At 38.2% G+C, this 20,115-nt stretch overlaps 1 protein-coding gene across 1 annotated transcript in view; it reads right to left on the bottom strand.

The window, feature by feature from the left end:
• Positions 1-2,166: 2,166 nt before the first annotated feature.
• The window catches only part of WASL (WASP like actin nucleation promoting factor), a 64,206-nt gene continuing 46,257 nt past the window's right edge, over positions 2,167-20,115 (bottom strand). Inside the window, exons 7-11 of the mRNA XM_020803119.3 lie at positions 16,026-16,068; positions 11,833-11,986; positions 9,008-9,531; positions 7,618-7,726; positions 2,167-5,317 (exon numbers count right to left, since the gene is read on the bottom strand). Of these exons, the coding sequence (XP_020658778.2) occupies positions 5,256-5,317; positions 7,618-7,726; positions 9,008-9,531; positions 11,833-11,986; positions 16,026-16,068 (892 nt within the window). The 3' untranslated portion in view covers positions 2,167-5,255. The remainder of the gene's footprint in view (positions 5,318-7,617; positions 7,727-9,007; positions 9,532-11,832; positions 11,987-16,025; positions 16,069-20,115) is intronic.

The raw sequence follows: 20,115 nt of genomic DNA, 5'->3' as shown, positions 1-20,115 counted from the left end.
CTTCCCATACAAACACAGGTTGCCTGCTTTGAAACTCCACTTTATTCGCCTGGTAGAAATCACCAATTGTGCCAAATTTAAGTCAAAATGGTATTTTTACCTAGTGAGCAAAAGATGTTTCTTCAGATTGTAGTAACCTCTAGTTGATGTGAAGAATCCACATGGTTGGTCTTGAGAGTTCACGTTGTCTTGCAGGTGTTGCTGTATGTGGCTGTTAATGCTATCTTGTATAGTCCAGAAGGAACAAGGAAGACTGTGTGGTCCCCAAAGATTACACAATTTGAGAGCAAGTGATACCTTTTACAGGAAGCCAGGGAAATGGGTGGGTAGGGCTAAGCTCTGTGGGAGCTGAAAGTGTGGTAATCTCTGCCCAAGACTCTCAAAAACACTATCAGACCCATAATCCTTTGTGGCTCCCAGATCTTAACCCACCCATCTCTTTCCTTTGCCTTCATCACAGAACAAAAATGAATTCTGGGGGCTGTAGTCAATGAATAAAAAAAAACATGCCTACCAAGTATCCTTTAGTCCAGTGGTCCCCAACCTTGGGCCTCCAGGTGTTCTTGGACTACAACTCCCAGAAGCCTTCACCACCACCTCTGCTAGCCAGGATTTCTGGGAGTTGGTCCAAGAACATCTGGAGGCCCAAGGTTGAGAACCACTGCTTAGTCCCCTTAACTTGCTATCCATCTTCCCTTTCTAAATGCCAGGGCATCTCTTTCAGATGTCAATAGATCATCCATTACATTAGATTTACTTACCCTCAAAGGCAATACAATTGTTAAGTCAGGTGGGCAGAAACACAGGGCTCATTTTTGCAGGAGGTATTTGTTAACCTGAAGGATGAAAATATTTGTCATGTAATATACAAAAGGAAGCCAGACAGTAGAGTTGTGAGACAGCCTGTTGCAAGTTCTTCTTCTGCAAGCTTTGCAACTCAAAATGCTGGATGAGTTCACCAGCAAATCAAACTCCAGATCAACAAGTATTATGGACTTGGCGAAGGACACTTAGAATAGGAGTCCATGTATTCCTTCTTTTTCCGTTAATTTTTGTTATCTTATTTTAAAGGCAATATTTTGAGATTTGAAAACTGCTCTCAGTGTCTATCATTACTTGGTGATACGTTCATTACCACAGACCACAATGAATTTCAGTTATTTGAGAAAATGCAAGCCTGGAAAGGAGTTATGTACACCTGCATTGGGTACAAAAAGAGGATTTCCATAGTAGCTCACTGTTATTTATTATTTTTTGCTTTTAGAGAAAATCAATTATCTCAATTTTTTGATAGAGTGTTTTATTTAACATGGCATCTTTTAAATTAGATCTAGGAAAGAAATTCCCAATGCATTTCAAGCACTGATCTTTGGAAGAACATTGTATAACTTTAAACTGGTTGTACCTGCTATATATTAGGAGGTAATGCTGTGACCAGAAATACATTAGCAAGTTAAAATGTGAATAAAAAGGGACATCTTACACAATACAGAATCTTGTGATCATGAGCTTTTGTTGCAAACACTCACCTTCACCGCTACTTAATACGTAAGAGGTTCTAATCCCTTATATACTCAATAATATGAAAGAGCCAGCCTCTGTTATATGTGTAACCTGCAAGAAACACCAAGTATTTCTCTACATTTGGTTGATTTGTGATGACAGCTGAAACATGTTGATTCTTGAAAATGGAATTCTATTTGGATATAACGGCTGCTCTGTGAAGTTTCTAAGAAGTCATAATCAGAACATATGCAACTATTTAGTTCTGTGCTAGAGACCATAGACTATATACAAACAGTAACTGCAGAGGTAACCAAACACTGGGCTTTGTATTGGAACGCTCAATCACTCTTTTACCATTGTTTGACCTTGCAATATTAAGGCATTACACAAGGTGTTGGCTTGCAGCAGCAGTAGTTTCCACAGGACCCGCAGGCTAAGAGGCATGTTGCCCATATGCCAAGGCATTAGATTCTCTCTTAATGTTTAGTTTAAGGACAGAATCCAATCTGATCTAGTGACATAAGAAGATTATTTGCCGAGGGAGATGTCGATTTCGGTGGTTCAAATGTTTGACTAGAGAAGTTTTTTTCAAGCCATAAAATAAATCTTTTCCCCTATGCTCATGTTTGCCCGCAACAGAAGCCACATCACACTGTGATGCTGAGTCAAATTAATTTTATTATGCTCCATGATGAATTGCCACCAGTGCAACATCCTATTCACTGTACATTTAAAAAAAAGCCAGAAAGAAAATTCACATACCAAGAAGTTCGATTTGATGAAACAGAAAATTGAATGACTGAGATGTTTTCAGAGTACAAGCGGCTAGCTGATATTACTGAAGCGTGGTGTTGAGATATAGTCCTCATGCTCATTTGCTAATTGCCAAGACTACTTGGACAGTCATTTTAACTGGCACACGAGGCTGGCTTGTTACAATGGTTAGCTGTAGTGATTTAATGACATGAAACCCTGTCTCCTGCCCACGGTAGAAGCAGGAGAATGTGGAAACATGCAGCTGAGATTTTGTAGCCTAACTGTAACTGCAGTCATGCCTTAAATTAAAACCATACAATATGCTATTGAAAGCAAAACATTTGAACGTGTGTGCAATTACATGGATTAATTTCTATAAGAAAGAAAACACCAAAGCCCCATTGGACAGGTGATTAATAGATTACACAAGCATCCCGAAAATATTAAATCTTCCCAAACGTTCTCCAGAAGCATGTGCTTTGTTTATGCTGATAAGAAACATCTTTGGAGGCCACCTGAGCAGTATCCACTTTTTAAAATGCCCTTTATTATTCCATAACTACACAAAACACTAAACACCTGTACTGAAAGTCCTCAGCTCTTCCTCCCATGGACACACATTCTTTGTCCTACTTTTTAGCTTTAATCAGACTTTAGCCATACTGCTTCTAGTCCTTAAACTACAGTAGCAGTAGTGCTAGCTGGAAGTTCCTCTAGCAGCAGGCAAGGTGGTGAACACCATCACAAAGGAAAAAACAACCTGGAAAACATCTCCTTTGCCCAGGTTATTTTTTCAAAAAGAAAAATTATCTCCCCTCTGAATAATTTAGCTTCTGCTTTATTACACCTTCTTTCATCAACATGACATTTTAAATCCTGGTCTCCTTATGCAATTAAAAATGCTAGACTTACGTAGTAACTGCACTAGATTTCCAAGCCATATCATGCAGGTCCAGCCTGCCAATATCAGGCCAACACTGGATTTTCAGTAAATACAATTGTATCCAATATATCATGAATAGAGTAAGAAAAAGAGGAGAGAAAAAGGAAGCACGTGTTAATTGTACTCCAAATATGTCTTGCTTGAAATATTTTGCATAAGACGAATGAAATTTCTAATATTTTCTATGTAAAGGTTTTTTTTACTGTGAACACTGTACTGTATTAGCATTAGCAATGCCTATCTTAAATGCGCAATGCAGAAAAAATAGGCAGAAACTCCAAATATTAAATTTGTTAGTAAAGATGGCAATTGAGATGAGAATTCAAATTTTCCCATCGTGTATTGGAATGTAATTCCAAGCATAGGGCCTTCCATCTTTTAAGATTACGTTCCTTGCTATTATTTCTAAACATAAGACAAATCAAATAATGTAATATGAAAGTTCATTACATATAAAAAGCAGTGGTTTAGAAATGCAGTAGTGAGCCTCTCCCAAACTGTAACAGGCATACAGTTCAATTAACTCTACCCACTCAAGGTTCAGAGATGTATGAGGAATACTGAACAGGGTCTCGGCTGCAGCAGCATTAACATGGTGACAGGCAGATAGGTCACCCAGTCTCGCTCACTATCTGACTGAAAGAACACAAAGACGCGAGAGCTTTATTCAGTTACTCAGTAGCCAGATGGACTGAATGTGTGATGAAGGAGAGGAAGTCCCATTCATTATTACCTTTCCTTAAGTGAGGGAACAAAACTGAAAAAGAGATACTGGTTAACTGGCTCAGATGGAGATCCCTAAATGGACTGATGAGCCTCCTTCTCATTTTCAGATGTTGCTTTATGTAACCTAAGCAGTAACCGGGTGTGTGTGTGTCTGTGCATACATGTGTGACAAATGAGTCTCTTCCTGCACATGTTTAGGCCACCCAAATACTGAATAAATAGAGCATATAGCCTTAGGAACGCAAAAGCATCAGTGAGGAACTCAGGCTTTTACCCCTCCCTAACTGTAGCAACTGTTCCCAGGATTGCAGGCAGCCTATCAGTCAGGAGAAATATATATTTAAGGCACCCATTATCTATTAAATGCTTTTGATTTCTAGACACAGATCTGATGCCTAACAGTGTTGGCTTTGAACCATCATCCATAAAGATTGCAGAGTAACACCACTCCTTCATTTATTAGTTTACTGATGCCCTACACATTTACAAATTAATTTAAATCCATTATTATTCAGAAGAAGCATTAACCACAGCCCTTCAGTAAAAAAACCCACATTATATAAAAATAAATAAGTTGACTGCAGCAGTTGCCATAAACGTAGACCCTTCTTCACTGATAAGGGCAGGTGGCAAAATGCAGTTAATGTAGTTTACATCAAAAAGGTCACATACAGTGACCATCTGGGATGTGACTCTGTTCAGCATTCAAGGGTAAAAACTCTTCCAATAGCAAGGAACACTGCTCCAGAATCAGGGAAACATTTTCATGACCACTGATTTTTGCTGTTTATGAATAGCTTAAATGCTAAACTTGAACTGTAGTGTTATGAGCAGAGATTGTTCATCTGCTTTATCAGCCTCATTCATGTAGCACAGTTTCCAAGATGAAGGGACAGAAGCTGCATTTTGTTAAAGAACATAGTGCTATACTAGGTTTTAATAAGAAAATTTAGATACAGAAAAAGTAGGGTATGAAAATAGTGTTTTCCTTCTTGCATTATAACTAAATACAATTTAAGGTGTGTTTGTCAATCTCACATGTTACATTAAAACTCCCTTACTGATGGAATGGAAAGTATTCACATGTACACTGAGAAACTTGATGTAAACTTGTACACATTAAATTGGGAGTAGCTTTGTATAGGATTATGACAAACCTTTACAGATTAAATGAGGTATTGCACAGATTAATAAAAAAGCAAAAGGCAACAAAAATATACAGCAAATTGGTAGAACATTTACATGATCATCTTAAAGAATCCATAGACAGAAAGTAGTTTAGAATTTCACCTTAAAAATATATATATATGATATAATATATTGATCAGTCATCCCATTCATCATCATCTTCAAAGTCTTCCTCATCTTCTTCATCCTCATCTTCATCTAATAGTAGGAAATGTTAATTATTTTACAAGAAATAAACAGAAAAACTCACAAGAAAAATAAGTTTTGCTGTTTTTAAAGCAATGATATAGGAACTAGCATGTGCACAGTAACAGGCATAGATATATAGAAAAATGAAAATGTCAGGATGTGGCCTTTAGCCGAAAGACATCATTTTTTTTTTCCCACTGGAGGCACAAATACATGCTTAATGTAACTGTCTTCCCATAATATAAGTGAAAATCTGCTGAATCAAGCTAAGTGCACTCTTCTCTAAAATTATGACTTAAACTACCTTATGAACCAAATCGCATTTTCTTACACGGAAGATGTTCAAAATTCTTGATTTTATTCAGTTCCCACGGAATTTTGGGCAGGCTTACTGGACTTTGTTTACTTACACAAAATAAGTACACATCACAGAAGGCAGCTACTGTCCTGTCACCATTATGGTGAGGCCTGCCTGATGTTCTTGTTAAAAAAAAAAAACTCCAGTGAGGCTCTAAGGAAGTCCAACATTCCCAAGAAGCCTGTTTTGAAAGCCACTGACCAGAATCCTATTCGTGATTTTAAAGTATATAAGTTAAACTAACTGCCAATGACTGATGAGGCACCAGTTACATTACAAGGCACACACTGAACTGAGTTACAAGTATGTACCCAGTAATGTAACTTGAGTCCTTTTAGTTGGCAGTGATGCACCATATTGAGTTACACAATTTAACTTACATTGCTGAAAATCACCAACTAGATTCTTGCCACCACATTATGCTAGGACTAAAAAAGACAGGACAGAACAAGCTGGTGTTCTCCCAAATGAATTCATAGCACCTCCAGATGTTTTAGTTTTGAAACAGACCTACTGGGTCCCTGCTATGTCTCTAACCACAACACAAAGTACCAATGCTTCCCTTTAATGTTTGATGTCGTCTGCAGCATTACTTAAAGGACCCTCGTTTCTCACAGGAATCCTACTGCAGTCCTAACCTAAGGGCCTACTTCAAATGCACACATGTTCAGAAGTTATGCAGGCAACAACGAATGAGAGGGCCTCGTCTTTGGTGTGTGCTCCCTCCTCGTGGCCAATCTCTCTCAGTCCTAAACAAAGAAAGGTTTTATCTCCTAGCCCTTTCAAAATATTAGCTAAAATTCACTTTATTCTTTCCTGAAACTGCTCTTTTTCATAGGTTTAAAAAGAAAAACCAAAGCCAAAGTGTTGTTGTCAGCCCAGAAGAAACATCTTGAGCAAAACGTAATACTACTCTAGTGATTCTGGCCTTTTTGTATCTTACAGCCCATGCATTGCTATAGGTTTGCTCAGGAGTTCACATAGATGCCTGAGTAGGGCTTAATAACCATCCCCACCACTTCTTGCCACTCTGAAGACATTAGGACCTTCACACTTAATGTGTAATGGTAAGAAAAGAAGCTTATAAACACATTCAACTGAATGTGCTTACAAAGTTCCCTTATTGGGATCTCTGGCTGAACTGCAGGTAGGTGGTAGGGGACGAATGGCAGGGTTTACACTAATCCACATATCCTTATATCATAAGTAAAATCCTATTCATATTGTTTAGCCAAATGCCTGGATGGGGATTACCTCAACCCTAAATGGGTCTTCACTATGACTGAAATAAAAAGGCATAAAGAAAAACGAAAAAAGTCATAAAAGCATTTATGTTTGTTAAGTGTTATGGTATAACGCCTACCACTGACCAATATTCCCTCTAATTTTCTGCCAGCACTGAAAACCAAATGGCCATAAGTGTAATATACAAAGCTAATGAAAAACTGAACATCGTACTTGTAAGAGGACCAAGTGATTAAGGGAGAATGAATTCTTAGCAATCTGTTATGAAAACCCTTCATTCCATCTAGACCAGTTCTGTCTCCTGATGGTGGCACATGGACTGCTGGTTGAGGAACAACTGTTACGATCAATATTCAAGGGGTTTCAATTGTACCAATGTTCAATGTACAACTAACTCAATCTTCCACAGTGATGACAAGTCCTCTTGTTAAAAAAAAATCCTTCAATCTCTCCAGGACATTAAACAGATATTTTTCTATTTACACTCCATTCCATGCTTCTATATATCAAATTTATGGGTTGTTCTGAACAGAGTTTTAGAATGGTATCCTTCCATTTAACAGAAAATTAGTAGTTGCCACAAATTTATTTTCAATGTAGTATTTACTGAGAACAAATCTGTGGACATTTCCAAAGAATTATATTAATACAAAGAACATGGATATTTAATGGAAGAATTCAACCAAATATTGATTTAATGGCTTACCTGAAGAATGAATGACTTTGCTTCTTTTCTGCATAACTTCCATTAATGCCCCCACAATACCTGAAGTGGGTGCAGGCGTCGGTGGTGCAGTTTCCTGGCCATCAGATACCTGAATTCATAAGAATTAAAAACCTAAGTCTGCCAACTTTCTATAAACATCCTAAGAACTCTGCAAAGGCTGACATGAGATTGAATTACAGTGCCCAAGCAATGGGCTTTCATATGCTTTGTATTTATGATCCACTGCTGAAGGACTACCAAATTTCCAAAAGTGGCTGGATTTTGAAGGTCCGTGTTAACTACTGCTGAATGTAATGTGCATCCAGTGAAAACAGAATCTGTTATATAGAAAAAATTATATTATGTAAATAAAAAAATAAAATAAAAACAGAAGGTCTTGAGGCACCCATGTAATTCTTTTCATCGCCAGGATACCACTAAGGGCCATGTGACTAGGGAAGGGAGTCTTTAATAACTAAAAATAACTCTTGCCAGCAATTTTTGGTAGTGTAAAGCTCATCCTATTATGCAGTCACCACAGAGGTTCCCGGGACCTCAGGATCTGCAGGGACTGGGACTGGAAATGTTTTATTTCCAAAATAATTCTGCAGCTGATGATGTTATTAGCTTTATATTACTTATAAAAAAGGATTTCAGCCTAAATCAGGTATAAGAACATATCTGGGATTAGGTATATGTTTTATCTTGAGCAGAGAAAGAGGACTAACCGCAACTGTTAGTCCCAAATAGACTACTGAATCAATGGGACTTTCAAAACTGTAAGCCTGCCGCAAAAGATCTTGTTCATTAAATGGGTCCACTCTCACTGGCACTAACATGTGGATTTTGTCCCAAGACAAATCCAATTCAGGAGAGAGACCACAACAGAAATGAGAAGCTGACAGGACAGAAATCAATACCAATATGAAGAACCTTCCCAAATAGGCTCTGCTTCAAAATCCCATCTTGTGTGAACTGAACTGGAATAGCAACTAAACAAGCCCTACAAGCAAATATGGAATTCTCTCATATTCATCTACCTCCCTTATTGCACTGTAGAAATTGTAATAGCAGTTAAAATTCTGTTTCTGAGTCCATCAGATATATTCCTATCTTGTTTTTAAATAATACTTTTAATCTGTAATCTGTCCATCATTTGGAATCAACATCTGAAAAGCAGTTAGGAAATGTTCTGGCCAACCAGGAAAACTCATTCCTAACATATATTGATTCCATGTTAGCATTTACCAATTCAGACCAGATTCAGCCCTTCTGTCCATAATGCCAGTTCAATCTTATATTAAGAAAACATGATACTGGAAATCTCTGTTCTTAAGTAACAAAATGGCTCTTTTTTTCTACCAGTTTAGACGTTAAAAAAAATACTCACAGCCTTCAACTGTATACCCTGTCGTATTTGATCAAGTAGCGCATCTCTTCCCGAGCAGGACACTGGACGACTGTTTTGTTCTACTTTTTTTAACTGAGCACCTTCTCTGATTTGATCTAAGAGAGCTGCTTTATTTCCTGAAGGAGCTGGAAGCTGATGGTCAACTTCCACTGGAAGACCAGGTGGTGGTGGAGGACCAGGAGGGGGAGGAGGAGGGGGAGGAGGGGGTGGAGGCACACCTGAACCACCTGATGGTGGGGGTGGGGGTGGGGGAGGGCCTGAGGGTGCAGAGGATGAATGAATTGGAGGAGGAGGAGGATGCGTCCTATTTGGGGGTGGCGGAGGCGCTGTAGCACCAGGCCTGCAAGGAGGTGGGGGAGGTGGTGCTGCTGTTGGAGCTCTTGAAGGTGGTGGTGGTGGAGCTCCTCTACCTCTAGCAGGAGGAGGAGGTGGCCCTGAGCTATGTGGTGGGGGAGGGGGAGGGGGAGGAGGACCACCCCTAGAGGGTGGAGGTGGTGGTGGAGCTGAAATAAAAAAGATACAGTAGTGTTAAATCACTTACAACTAAGAACAAATAAAAACACTAAATCTGCAATTCCAATACGGTCATTTAGTAAGTTGAACTTTAAACTAATACAGATTTTCATTGTTTTCCAATGAACTTAAATAGTATAATATTCTGTAAGCATTACAATTGAAACAATTCATTCTTTGTACAAAATGTACGAAAATACGTTACTCTTGAATCCCTGCACAGGACAATGTCTGTATCTGAAAGTTATTTTTTACGTGTAAAGCTTTTATCTAATGAGAACCTCTATTCCCTTTCTTGAGAAGGAAATATTTTAAATATATTTTTAATATAGTCGTAAACTATCTAGAGCAGTGGCTCCCAACCTTGGGTCTCAAGATGTTCTTTGACTACAACTCTCAGAAATCCTGGCCAGCACAGCTAGTGGTGAAGATGTCTGTGACTTTTAGTCCAAGAAACATCTGGGGAACCAAGGCCAGGAACCACTGAGCTAGAGGAACCAGCTCTACATACATCTCAATAACTTGCATTTAAGATGCATTGAAATTTGAAATTTAATGTTTTGCATACAATTCTAGCTTCTAATCAATCAAACTATACAACTGCCACTCAAAATAGTTTAAATCTTCATGATTAGAAAGGAGGGACTTGTTTTCCGTACGCACTGTCCAAGATTATTCATTTGTCATGAAATAAACACACATCTTTAACATCTTTAACTGCACCATGGAATCCAACACTGAAGGCAAATTAACTTCTAAATTCAAAACCAACAGAAGCTTCTGAATAATCTTTAATAAATTATTATTATCTAATAAATTCTTTCAGCACTGAGGCTACTTAGGCCAAAGGGGCAAAGCATATATTTGAGAAGAATTCTTACATGGTCAAACAAACTCAGAATTTTGATTTAACTCACCATACTTTAGCTAAATGTTAAATGAGATATCTACTTTAATCCCATCAGTTTCCAGTAGCAATTTGCCTCATACACTTGCTTTTAGGGACAGATATAAACAAACATCCTAGTGCAATATAAAAAGTGATGCCTCTTTAACGCAATTTCCTGGTACCTGCTATCATTGTAGAAAACATTTTACAAATGAAAGGATTCAGTATTCTGTAGGATACAGGCTCAAACTTTTCCTAAACATAATTTCCAGTAGACATTAGTGCTGCTTTGTGTTAAGATCACACAACAAGTGGTTCACTCAAGTGGACCACTCTTTTAACTAGTCAAATTGCTCCCGACACTCAATGTGGTTTACACACGTCCCAGCCAGATATTAATAAATTCATTCCACTTGATTAAGACCACTAAAACAAATTAAGTGTATAGGCTCTTGCTATTAGAATACACACAAACTCAGGACAAATCCATTATTCAGAATAGCCAAACTGAAATCCATGCACACTTCAAACAGTGATTAAGCCTTATTATTTATGGCCTAGAACACACTGCAAAGGTGGAAGTAATGAGATGAGTAAATTAAGAGACTTTGGGCAAGATTCACTGCAGGATCAGTATGCCAAAAAAATAAAAAAATAAAAATTAGCCGGCCGTATAGAATAGCTGTAACTTAGAATGCCAGTATGGCAAATGTGTAATTCTGGTGTTTAGCTGCCCCAATACAGTACTTATATATTCCACATTACACACCACTGCAATGTGAAGAACTTTAAATTTTAGAATTCATACATACCACTCCAGCGTGGTGGACCTAGATCACAAACATAACATGTTAACTTATGCTGAAGCATCCTAGCTTCAATGTTTGTCTTTAGGTTTGACCATCCTGTTTGCCAAATATGTTTTACAGTATATATAGAGACAGTACAATATAAACACTGAAAATAACATTTTTCAATTCTACTTGTCAATCGGAATACTTGAGGAAAAGGGGGAAAAGCATATGCAAGAGCAAGTTTAACAGGAATAAATGCACTGCTATTTATGTGATTTATTACTTTTGGCTCAGTGGTTGGAATCTAATAAATCACAACCAGGGGAGACCCACTGAATCAATGGAATTTAGACTTATCAAATCTCCACTGGTGCAATGGGCCTACTCTAGCTGTGACTTTACTACTCGATTTCAGCCAGTAATCTCTACTGCAAATATAAACTGTTTTTTTTTTAAATTAAAACTGCATAGCAATAGGGGTAGATGTAAAATTATTTTGTGTGTGTGTGTGTGTGTGTGTGTGTGTGTGTGTGTGTGTGTGTGTGAGAGAGAGAGAGAGAGAGAGAGAGAGAGAGATTAAAACTTGTTAGTGATGTACATGAACTTACCTTGCCTACGTAACTCATTTTTGACAGCTTCCACTCCTCCTGTTTTTTCAATAAAATCATATATAACCTTGGATGTTTCTTTGTCTTTCAGCTGAGCCTCTGAAATCCCACACATATCAAACAGGTTTTTCAATTCTGGATCCAAATTGTTAACCTACAAGAAAAATTGTAGTTATAGTAATATAGGTTCTGGTATTATTGTTTTAAAACAAAGCAAAACCATGAGCTCAATAGCACGTTCTCACAGTCCAAGAAGTGCTTTATTTATGAAAATATCTTTAACATAAAATAATTTTGGATTGCTGGCTTGCAAAGCAAATGTAAAATCGTCTTCAGTAACTTGAAGAGTCAAACTGTGATTGCTCTTTTACTGCTTCTTATTCTATATAGGAAAATATTTAATCTGGCAAAATAAAATTTTAAAAAAGGAGGGAAAACGAGGCAAAATATTATGACACTTTAAAGACTAACAGGCATAACATGTAAATAAGATGTTTTCAATATATATACATCCTATGTTGTAGGAGTCACGAGCAGACGTGGGTACTGTATTTGTATGCCTTGTATCTTAAAAACTGGATTTTGGTCACAAAAGCTCACAGTGAAATAAATATATTAATCTTCAAAGTTGTGACGGGAACCCTGACCAATCTGCTTGTTAATGGGGAAACAAACTGAGTGGCTGGGTGGTGCATGCAGCCAGCCTATTCTGGAGCCTGAAGGAAGAGGGGCTGAAGGCTGGAATGTGATGAGAAGCAGAGTTTTAACAGAGGAAAGGATATCAGAATATTATAAAGCTTTTAAATCAATATTGACCCCCAAGTTAAAAATATTTTATAATGGAATATTGGAAGGAGAGAAAATACCAGGCTCTTGGAAACATTCTTTAATAACTCTTATTCCAAAATCCAATAAAGATTTAACAGGCCCAAGTTCGTATAGACCTATTTCATTATTAAACCAAGATGCAAAGATATTTGCTGCAATATTGGTGAATAGAATGAACAAGTTTATTACAAAATTAAAAGAGGATGAGAATCAGTTTTAAAAGGGAAGACAAATTCAAAATTTAACTAGGAGGGTTTTGAATATTATATATAATATGGAAAAAGATAAATCAAAGGCAGGTATTTTATCATTAGATATTTTAAGGGCATCTGATTGTGTAGAATGGTCAATGTTAAAGCTTCTTTTAAAGAGCTGGGGTTTTGGGAAGAAATTTAGGGGGATAATAGACCAATTATACGTGGAGAATACTTCTGCAGTAATAGTTAATGATGGGATGACAGAACAGACAGCTCTAGGCCGAGGCACCAGGCAAGGTTGCCCTCTTTCTCCAGTTCTATTTTGTTTGATTCTTGAAATTCTAGCAAATGTAATAAGGAAGGATGATTTAATTGAAGGTATGGGTGAAAATAATAAAATAAAGATTAATTTATTTGCTGATAATTCCCTATTGACAGTGAAAAACCCGTCAGAAAATATAAATAGAATTAAAACTCATTTGGAAAAATCTGGAAAAATAAGTGGATTACATACAAATTGGCAAAAATCTGAAATATAGTAAGTTAGAACAACAAAGGTTTGCTGATAAATATGGTTTTAAGATATGTAAATCAGTTAAATATTTAGGTACAGAATTATGTAAAAGATACTCAAAAAATAAAGGAACATAATTATAATAAATTAAAAGAAGAAATTAAAAAGAAATTACAGGAATACAATAATTTAAAACTTTCTTGGTTTGGAAGGATTGCACTGATAATAATGAAAATTTTATCAAAAAGCAATTTTTTATTTAGAATGTTACCAATATAGTTAACAGAGGATTATTCTAAATTTTGGCAAGGAATGATTGCCAAATATTGTAATGAAGGGAATAGGGCCAGAATAAATAAAAAGTATTGGTATAAAACAACAAAAAGGTGGTATAGGTATACCAAATATAAAGAACTATTATGTGGCTAATCAGTTGAGGTTTATTGGAGAAATTATATATAACCCAGAAAGGTTAATTTGGTGGGAAATGGAATCATCAGAATTACAGGAAGATATTGAAAGATACCTATTTGGTATGGTCAAGAAATAGAAAATAAATGAAATTAATAACCCGTTTTTAAAGACAATGTTAAACATATGGTATAAATATAGAAAGAATTTATGTCCATTTAACTCTCCACAGAGAATTTTTCTGTCAATATGAAAGCTTATGTGGAATTATTTAAAGAAAAAAGTGATTAGATTGAAAGACTGGCTGTAAAAAAATGAGATCGAAAGATCAAATGAAACAAATCCTTCAGAATACTTCATGGTTGAATTCTATGCAATTAGAAAGATGGACTAATGAATGGGTAAAGAAATATAACAAAGGTAGAGAATACATGAAGTATGAACAATTTCTATTATCATATGAAGATATTCAGACGACTGATTCAGTAAAGGGTGCAATGAATAAAATTTATAGATTCCTGCTTGACTTAGAAGAAGAAAGTGAGAAAGAAGGATTGAAGTTAATGTGGGAACAAGACTTAGGAAAAAGAATAAATGAGAAAGAATGGAGGAAGATGTGGAAAATGAGGGTTTTAAGATTTATGTCAGTGAAAATAAGAGAAACAATTTTTAAAATTGGGCTTAAGATGGTATTTAATACAGACAAAATTAAATAAAATTAACACTAGTTATCTGAATGTCTGTTGGAAATGAGAGAAGGAAATTGGTACATACTTTCCTGTGGTGGGAATGTGAAAAAGTACAAAGATTTTGGAAAGTAATCTCTAAAGAACTGAATGACATAAAAGAAAAAGATATAGAATTTAATCCTGAGATTGCTTTGTTATATTTGAGAATGTGGAATATGATAAGAGGACTAAAGAATTGATTACCAATTTATTAACAGCAGCTAGACTAATAATATCTAGGCAATGGAAATCAAAATCTGAATTTCGAATGGATGAATGGTATAATGAAATAAGGAATATAGCTAAAAATGATAACATATAATTTAAAGGTTAAGAAAGGAGAGTTGAAAAAGAGTAATTTTTATGATATATGGGGCAGATTTTTGGAATATGTGTTAACAAGAGGAAAAGGAAAAGCTCCAAATCAAGAATCACTGCAGTTCTGGAGAACAGGACAATAAAAGAAGAAGAATATAGATGGAGGAAGAAGATTATTGTAAGAGGTCCCGTCTGTGATGGTGGGGAACACAGTTACCGTATTTTTCGCTCCATAAGACACACTTCCCCCCCAAAAAAAGTGGGGGGGAAGTGTGTGCATCTTATGGAGCGAATACTGGCTTCCTACTGCCGCCATCGTTACCACGCCGCCCTTCCCCTCCCCTTCTGGGGCAGGGAGCGCTTCCAGATGATGAGCTGGTTGGGGCAGAGTTTTATTTTTTTAATTCTACTTTATTCTAAAGAAAACAAGTACCATATTTTTTGCTCCATATGCTCACCCACTGCCAGTCTTTTTTTACCCTCCCAACCTACCCGGTGATCAAGACAAATCTTCTTTGGCTTCCCACCGCCACCATTGTCACTACGCCGCCCTTCTCCCCTTCCGGGGCAGGGAGCGCTTCCGGATGATGAGCTGGCTGGGACAGTTTTATTATTATTATTATTATTATTATTATTATTATTATTATTATTATTATTATTATTATTATTATTATTATTATTATTATTATTATTATTATTATTATTATTATTATTATTATTATTATTATTAGGTGTGTCTTATTGTCAGATGCCTTTTATAGAGCGAAAAATACGGTAAATTATATTTTGGTTTATGTATTTTATGTTTATGTTAAAAAAATTAAAAACTGAAGAAAGGGGTTATTGTTGGATTGTGGTAGCTGAAGATGAACTGAAGCTTATATCTGTTACAATAGTTTATTACTATGTAATAAAAAGTTAACATTTTCATTCTTTAACCACCGGGTCTGGTGTGATTGGTAAATGCTGTCAAACACACTAATAGAAAATTAACTTTAAAAAGGACAACTCTGGATTGAGGCAGGTCACAAAAGTGTGACAATATGTAGCATTTTTTCACCTCTTCTCCAAACCTCTTTCTTCGCCTTTAATTGTGCGTACATACTGAGTCAGACTAACAAGCCTATTTCTTTGAAAATCAAAACTTGGGTTGCACATGGTAAAATGTTCAGTGTTTTGAATTACATGCTTACTTACATCAAAACCTGTGTTTGGGTCCCAGCCAACATGTCCAATGTGTCTGGTGTAAAGAAAAAATTGAAGCAGGATTAAAAAAGGAATACAAGATTATGAACTGTTGTGTTTGAACTACTCAGCTAACACAAAAATCTATGGAGAAAGCCAGGATGAGATGATGGATTTTATACCTACCATGTTTCCCAAAAAGAAGACAGGGTCATATATTAATTTTTGCTCCAAAAAACCCAATAGGGCTTATTTTCAGGGGATTTTTTTTCATGTAGAACAATATACATTTATTCAAATACAATCATGTCATCTTCTGGTTGCTGCATAATGGTGGCAGGCGGGGTTTCACTTAACTGGGGCTTATTTTGGGGGTAGGGCTTATATTATGAACATCCTGGAAAATCATACTATGGCTTATTTTCAGGTTAGGTCTTATTTTCAGGGAAACAGGGTAGATGATTCCGCAGATTCTGCTCATTTATCTGGACTAGCTGATGTTAGGGCTCTGACAAGGGCAGATTTATCTTAGTTGCAGGCCAACACTTTCTAATCCTTTTAAAAAGGAGACCTGCAAAGGTCACATTACAGTGGTTAAACACATTCTTCATTTTTAACAGCTCAACAATCAAGGAGACAATCTTTGTGAAATGAAGAGTCAGGGTTCTGACCAAACTGTACTTTGCTATATGCCAGACCACTTGTTATTTGATTACTTATTACATAATCTTTTTGCTTTGTGGTATAATGCATAGTACAAAGAACTCTAAGTACTATTTCAAGTAACAGTTGCCACTGAGTACTCTTATTTCAACAGTAATCTAAGAATGATTTTAAAACTTCCTTCACAGGAAACAGTTTCCCTTTCTACCATCATTTACCTGCCAGAAAACATGTCCTCTGAATGGACATACTGCCTGTTGTAAAATAACTGTGCAGAACACAAGGAGCATAATCTGAATCAATGTGTCACAAGAGCTTATTTTAAACAGAAGTTTTTATTGATTCTTCTGAATTTCAACACTCTTCTTTGCTTCTGTTGCTTTTTACACACTGAGTTTTATCACACTGACATTTTCAGTTAAACTAGTGATGTACACAGGCCTTCAGAAAAAAAATGTCCAAACAAGGTAGAGCAGTGGTATTTGTATTTTACCAGAGCAGATACAAGCTGATTCAAGAAGCTCCAACGTGCATGAGTTACTTAGCACATTCTTACAAATCACTGAAGTTTGCTCTAGAATTTTGGGGGCTAGAATAAAAATACATGGTGCCAGTTGCTATAGCAGGAGGAGGATACCCAGAAGAATGCCAAAACAGAAAAAGACTTTCAATGGAAGGCCCAGTGGAAGACCAAAACCTTTCTTGGAAATGAAAAAAAACCTGTGCTCTGGGGAGAGCTCAGATTGGCCTCCCCAAACTCTTGTTTATTCTCCATCCACCAGTTGTTTTGCATCCAGGCATGGCAAGGCAAGGGTGGATATTAGACAGATCATGTTCTAAATTTTTCTGCTTTTATTTTTAATGCCTGCTGTTGCCCTTTATTTACAGAATCATTTTTATTTCTAAAACAGTTAGGTTACTTACCTGTAACTTTGGTTCTTCTAATGGTACTCTGTGAATTCACACAAATGGGTTATCCTGCGCCTGCGCAGGAACGTCTGGAAGATTCTAGAGCTTAAGAAAAAAGAGTCAATTAGCTCCCCCCATGGGGTATATAAGCCCCGCCTCCTCCATCTTCCTTTCAGTTCCCTAATCCGCCGTTACCGTAAACTAGATAAGCATGGTATCATAGAACGGTACCATGACGGATAGAGGGGAGGAAGGGAGGGATGTGTGAATTCACAGAGTACCACTAGAAGAACCAAAGTTACAGATAAGTAACCTAACTTTCTTCGTAGTGGTCTCTGTGAATGCACACAAATGGGTGAATAGCAAGCTCTACTCACCGGCAGGAGGGCCGTCATGGTATCATAGATGACAGTATCACCTGTCCAAACGCCACATCATTTTTTGCTCTGACATCCAGTTGGTAGTGCCTGGCAAAAGTCAGAGGGGTAGCCCAGGTGGCTGCCTTGCAAATGTTCTGCACTTGGACACCTTTGAGTAGGGCTGTCGAGGTGGAAACCGCTCTGGTGGAATGTGCCTTTAAGCCCTCTGGAAGAGGTTTCTTCGCCAGCTGGTAAGCCAGGTGAATGAGCTGAACAATCCACCGTGATATTGATTGAGAAGAAGCAGGAGCACCTTTGCGTGGTCCGTGGTAACATAAGAAGAGAGCGTCAGATGGACTTGGTGCGGTGTAGGTAGAAGGCAATAGCCCTTCTAACGTCAAGAGAATGAAGTTTGTGCTCCAGCAGTGTAGTTGAAGACGGGAAAAAGTTTGGGAGCACAATGGGCTGATTGACATGGAATTCTGACACCACTTTTGGGAGGAAGGAAATGTCTATGTCATAAGGTAACTTTATCTGGGTGCATCTGTAGGTACGGAGGGTCAGACCTTAGGGCAGCAATCTCGCTTGCTCGTCTGGCTGAAGTAATGGCTACTAGGAATGCTGTCTTCAAGGAAAGAAGTTTTTCAGAGCACGTAGCCATTGGTTCAAATGGAGGTTTAGTAATGGCCTCTAAGACCAGCGGAAGGGACCATTGGGGTGCAATGGTTTGGAAGGGTGGTCGTATGTTTTGGAGACCTTTTAAAAATCTTTTGAGTGTAGGATTGGAAAAAAAGCCTCCCAGAGTATGAACGAGGAGGCTGGTGTGCTACAATCGCTGAAATGTAAACTTTAAGCGTGGAGCGAGCAAGTCCCATATTGAAGAGATGCAGCAAAAAGGTAAGTACCATGCGTAGAGAAGCTGGTACCGTGGTCATACCTTTAGATTGGGCAAACTTGGTACATGCTTTTGCCTTCATATAAGCGTGAGGTAGAGGGCTTTTGTGCATGGTGTAGCACCTCGCGGAAGTGGGGGTTATCCTCCACGCTGTCAGGCGAAGGGACCAAACATCAGGATGGAGGAGAGCCCCTCCTGTGACAGGAGGGACGGTATCTGAGGAAGGTGGTCTTGTGCTATTTCTGATAGGTGAGCGAACCACAGTTGCCTCGGCTACCAAGGGACAATGAGAATTGCGTCTGTACCATACCGCATTATCCTGGTCACAGTCCTGAGAAGCAGCGTTATTGGAGGAAACAGGTACTTTAGTTCCCCTGACCATGGTATGAGGAAGGCGTCTCCCAGGGAGGCGGCGTCCATGCCCGCCCTGGAACAGTATCAGACACACTTGGTGTTGCGATGGGACGCAAAAAGGTCCAGGGTGGGCTGTCCCCATCGTGTGCAGATATCGCGAAAGACCGTTTGGTTCAATGCCCACTTGTGCATCTTGGTAGGGAGCGTGCTCAGGTGGTCCGCCAGAGAACTGTCCTTGGAAGCGATGTGGATCACCTGTGGGAAAACTTCGTGGGAGCGACACCATTTCCAAAACTTGATGGTCAGCTGGAGGAGACGCGCTGATCGCGTTCCACCTTGCCTGTTGATGTAGTACATCACTGTGGTATTGTCCGTTACCAGTTGCACTGCATGGCCTTGGATGCAAGGGAGGGAGGATTGAAAAGCCTTCATGACGGTTAGCAGTTCTAGCTGATTGATGTGCAAGGTCTTTTGGGTTGGAGTCCAAAGACCGTGAGCACGGAGGTTCTGGCAGTGTACGCCCCAGCTTGACGGGCTGGCGTCGGTGACAACCTGTATGGACAGGTGAGGGGAGTGGAACGGTCTTCCCCGTGACAGGTTGTTGGAGCTGGACCACTAGGCGAGATACCGCACGACCTGAGGAGGAATTCTCAACCTCTTGGACTGCGGGTCTGTCACGGGATTGAACTGGGTGATGAACCAAGACTGTAGGGCTCTGAGTTCAAATCTGCCGTACGGTACCACCACGGTAGTGGATGCCATCAGCCCTAGAACATGTTGGATGTAGTGCGCTGTAAGTATGGCACACAGTTTGAGCTGCTTTGATCTTTCGAATTCGTTATGGTGGGAGAAAGGCCTTTGTACGAATAGAGTCCAAGGTTGCTCCTATGTAGGAGACTACTTGAGAAGGTATGAGATTGGA

The sequence above is a fragment of the Pogona vitticeps genome, chromosome 5 (assembly GCF_051106095.1).
Source record: "Pogona vitticeps strain Pit_001003342236 chromosome 5, PviZW2.1, whole genome shotgun sequence".
Lineage (NCBI taxonomy): Eukaryota > Metazoa > Chordata > Lepidosauria > Squamata > Agamidae > Pogona > Pogona vitticeps.
The sequence above is the reverse complement of the archived record's forward strand: the minus strand, read 5'-3'. Positions and strand labels throughout refer to the sequence as shown.